Source organism: Dasypus novemcinctus, chromosome 21 (assembly GCF_030445035.2).
Source record: "Dasypus novemcinctus isolate mDasNov1 chromosome 21, mDasNov1.1.hap2, whole genome shotgun sequence".
NCBI lineage: Eukaryota > Metazoa > Chordata > Mammalia > Cingulata > Dasypodidae > Dasypus > Dasypus novemcinctus.
Genome location: NC_080693.1, coordinates 1,438,622 through 1,443,107, shown reverse-complemented (window position 1 = coordinate 1,443,107; position 4,486 = coordinate 1,438,622). Strand labels below are relative to the sequence as shown.

General features: G+C 34.0%; 1 protein-coding gene across 1 annotated transcript; it reads left to right on the top strand.

Moving 5' to 3' along the window:
• Positions 1-986: 986 nt before the first annotated feature.
• LOC131274884 (olfactory receptor 5V1-like) lies at positions 987-1,952 on the top strand. The gene has a single exon (XM_058283258.1). The coding sequence runs from the start codon at positions 987-989 to the stop codon at positions 1,950-1,952; it is 966 nt and encodes a 321-aa protein (XP_058139241.1).
• Positions 1,953-4,486: the final 2,534 nt, after the last annotated feature.

Genomic DNA, 4,486 nt, shown 5'->3' with positions numbered 1-4,486 from the left:
TAAGCATATGTGCTGTTTATAAAAAGAGTATATTAGCTTTTAAAGTAACAAAAAATTTCAACATACTTATCAATTTTCTGATGTGGAATAAAATTAAATTACTTCTCCAAATAATCACAGATTTAGTGATAATTGGGCTCTTCTGGTATACTGAAATATATTTAGAAAGTTAAACAAGGGTAAATAAAAACAATTTGTACTACCATATATAAATTTTTTAAAAAATGTGCTCAAGTACATACATTTTAATGGGAAATGGATTTGAATATCTATGCAAAAAGGTCTGTTTTTTGTTGGAATCACATTTAGACACTATTAACAAGTTTTCATTTATATTATATAGGCTAAATATAATAGGATTTAATGTATATCTTTTGAGGATATAACATGTTACTCTTCATTTTTAAGTGATTATGATTGCGAAGTGATAGAAATATTATATTTCTTTTCAATAAAACACTTTGTCAAACCAAATAACACACAATTCACTCATTATTTCACTGAACAATTATGTATTAATCTTATACTAAAGAGTTATTAAAACTTACTTTCAAGTAAAATACACTTTTTTTTTTGTCTTCAGGGAACATAGTGTTTAGATAGTACATAAAAACTAAAAACATGAGATAATACAAGACAGAAAAATATAGCTGCCTAAGCAGCTTTGATTGAATTGTGAATTCACAAAAGCTCCTGTGGATCAACAACAGTTTCACTAAGATGAAATTTAAAATTTAGCTTTCTTGATAAAAAACTGAGGGTTGAATATTCCATAAATAACATAAATGCATGGGATGTTTTTATCAGCATTTATAGTACCTTGATAACTGTAATTAAAGTTGTGCTAACTCAATTTATCATCAACCACAACTGAATTACTTTCCAAGTGTTGATCATCATCATCATCACTAGGCTCCTAGATTTTTTCTCCTAACCTCTCTATGTTGTTTTCATTTGCTCCAGAAAGACCAAAGAGGAGAGAGGAGATGGATATCTACAATCTCACCACCACGGACTTTTTCCTCTTGGGGCTCTCTGATCTTGCTGAGGTGCGCTATCCTTTCATTGTGGCTTTGGCTGTCATCTACCAGGTCACCTTGTTGGCAAACGGTGCCATTCTCCTGGCCATTGGGACTGAGAAAAAGCTACACACACCCATGTATTACTTCTTGGCAAATTTGTCCCTCTTAGACATATTCTGCCCTTCAGTTACTGTTCCCAAGATGCTTGACAACTTCCTAACTGAGAAGCAGAGCATTTCTTTTGTTGGGTGTGCTTTGCAACTCTATTTTCTCGTGGCACTGGCAGGAACTGAGGTCCTCCTTCTCGCCATCATGGCTTATGACCGGTACGTGGCCATCTGTTTCCCCCTTAGTTACACCCTCATCATGACCAAGGTACGCTGTGCCCAGCTGACGACTGGAACCTGGGCAGCAGGGTTTCTTCACTCCCTTCTGCATACGGTGTTCACCTTCCGCCTGTCTTTCTGTAAGTCCCATCAGGTTAACCAGTATTATTGCGACGTCCCGCCAGTGGTGGCGCTCTCCTGTTCCTCCACGTATGTGGCAGAGATGCTTGTTTTAGTGGTAGGAGGGATCTTAGCTATCACTGCCTTTCTGATCACCTTTATTTCTTATATCTACATCATATCCACCATCCTTAAGATCCCATCATCTGAAGGGAAGCGCAAAGCCTTCTCCACATGCGCTTCCCATCTCCTTGTCGTTAGTCTGTTTTATGGCACAATAATATTCACCTATATCCGTCCTTCCTCCAGTAAACACTCCCCAGGCAGAGACAGGCTCATCTCCATGCTGTATGCGATTTTCACCCCAATATTAAACCCCATCATCTACAGCTTGAGAAACACAGAAGTTAAAGAAGCACTCAAAAGGCTTTATGTCATAAAACATGATTACAGCAAGCGTAATATTGACAAAGCCCTTATTTAGCACTCTGTGTAGACTGAATCCACAGAAGGAATATCTATATCTAGGTAGTATACATGCCTATGTATATGAAGAAATTTAGGCATACGCGCACCCGCACACCTATCCTTAGTGTTGTATCTATTTATGTAATTGTATCTCTCTCTCTCCACTTGGAAAAAAAATCATCCAAAAATAGCATTTCTGAGAGCAACTCAGAGAATTGTTAGTTTTTTTTTAAAGAGAACTGTTATTAACAATAGTGTAAGTGGTATAAATGGGCTTGTCTTAAATAATACTGGATCTGTGGTCACATTACCTACGTCCCTACCCATAGCTATGATTATACCTGTAGCTATACCTATATCAATATTTATATATCATCTATATCGTTTATATTTTATATTATTTATATCTATATCTGTTTTTATTTATATTTCTATATCTATATAAATCTATTTGATAATGTTCCTTACTTTCTTTACCTTAATTACCTACCTGTTTATTCTCATATGCCCCTTAACGTTATCATTTCACTTTTCCTATTCTTCACCTTTCATTTCCACCTACTTTACATTTCTTCATTTTTTCCTGTGATGAACATCCATTCCCATTTCCACCTATCCCTCCAAGTAGAGCACTTACATTTCTGTATCTTTGATTTTAGATATCTGATTCATTTTAGTATATTACTATTATATTGACCTCATCGTGTTCAAAACTGAATATTTTACCACTCACAAATATGCACTATTCCTGTTATACATTACTGTATATTTTTAATATTTCTATCAATTTATCTTAGTTACTTTGTGAGAAGTGAGAGCTTTCTTTTTGCACTGAATGCAAGTTCTGAGCTTCAAAGGAAAAAAAGAGCCTAATTTTGGCATGTTTAATCTCTGCGCTACCCATTGTTTTCCTTTGATTTTCTCATTCTGCCACCTCTAGAAATCAACAGGCTTCCTCTAAGCCACTGCTTATGTTATACATAATTTTAAGACATAATTTTAATTTTAATACATAAATTTAAGACACCTCAACTTTGCACATTCTTATTACTTCTTAAAAAATTGTCCCAAGGCTGGTGATCACATTTATTTTTATTCTATTATAAAATGCAATATTCACCTACTCTGCATCTCCTCACTATTTACAATATAATATTCAATATCTTCTCTCTTCCTGTTAACCTATTCTGTCCTTTCTTTATGGACAAATACAATGACCCCATCACTAGTGAAGTGTTCTAATAGGGTTTAAAAGTCCAGTTATTTCTTCATCTGGACTGTCATTCATCTTTTAGTTATCTTCCATGCTTTATCAAATCATATTATTTTCATATGTAGATTTGCCTCAAAATCTAGAAGCTGTAAGCATTTTGAGGCTGAAATTTGGCATCAAGCACATCTTCCAAAATCAGTAATGTCCCAATATATATCTTCTAAATCTTTCCAGAGTTATCCATAGAATTTATTGCTCAAATATCTGTTACTTAGATTTAAACAGAGTGATAAATTCCGTACACATTTGAAAAAGATAATGAAGTAATAATTCTAAAATATTTGCTATTTTGTTTTATTCCTTTATTTTATTCTGTGTAGCACAGGTTCTATGTGATATGAAAGAATCAAGTAAAATTTCTACTTTATGAGAACACTGGAATTTGTTAAATACAATACATAAAATTAAGTAAAACCTTAAAACTCAACCAATTGTTCAATTCAGATACCTGAAATTCTAATATTTATTTAGCAGTTCATCACTAACTTATATAATTTGCATCTCTATTCTGATCATAATATTTGGGAATTTGTCTGTGTTATAGAAACCAATGTAAAAGCTAGATTCTGTCTTGCCAGAAATAGTCTATTTCTCACTAAGTCTGGCAAAATTAGCCCTTTATTTGGTGAAGACTTGAAGAGAATATTTGAAAATGTTAAGAAAAAATGTTGTCTACTTTGCTTGTTACACCACAGATATTTTATAGAATACTATTTTTGGTTGGAATAATAAAGTTGATGAAATCGTGGTAATTCTAGTTTCTTTTTCTTAAGTAAAAAATGTCCCTGGAATACAAGGAACAGGCTGGGATTTCTCTCTGGTTCCATGCTGCCATGTTTCAGGAGTACTATTTAGAACTTGAGATCTTAAAATCATCATGTATTTAAGCTGAAGGAGACTGGTGGATGGCATGCTTTCCCTGGTCTCCTGAAGTTCAGACTATCTCAATCCAGAGATGATAATACTTTGATGATGACAGTATTTTTTTTGGAAGAGACCCTGGTTTGCTGATGTATGAAAATGAGGGATAAAGTTCTCTACCTTTCTCTTAAAAGTCCCAGTTGTCTGAGAGAACATGGCCAGATTACCTAACAGTTATATTCTGAGTCACTTCTCATGATTTGTAGTTTAGACTTTAGCAGGAATGAGAATGGCTATACCAGCCATAAAAACATATGTGTTATTTCAGCCTTGCATGTAAGAGCATCCAACTGAACATTGCATGAGGCAAAAGGACTCCTGTCCTTTAACAAGTGTATGTATATTAACATAAAGGA

Coding starts and splice junctions, on each gene's coding strand:
- LOC131274884 (XM_058283258.1), top strand. CDS start 987: ATGGATATCTACAATCTCACCACCACGGACTTTTTCCTCTTGGGGCTC.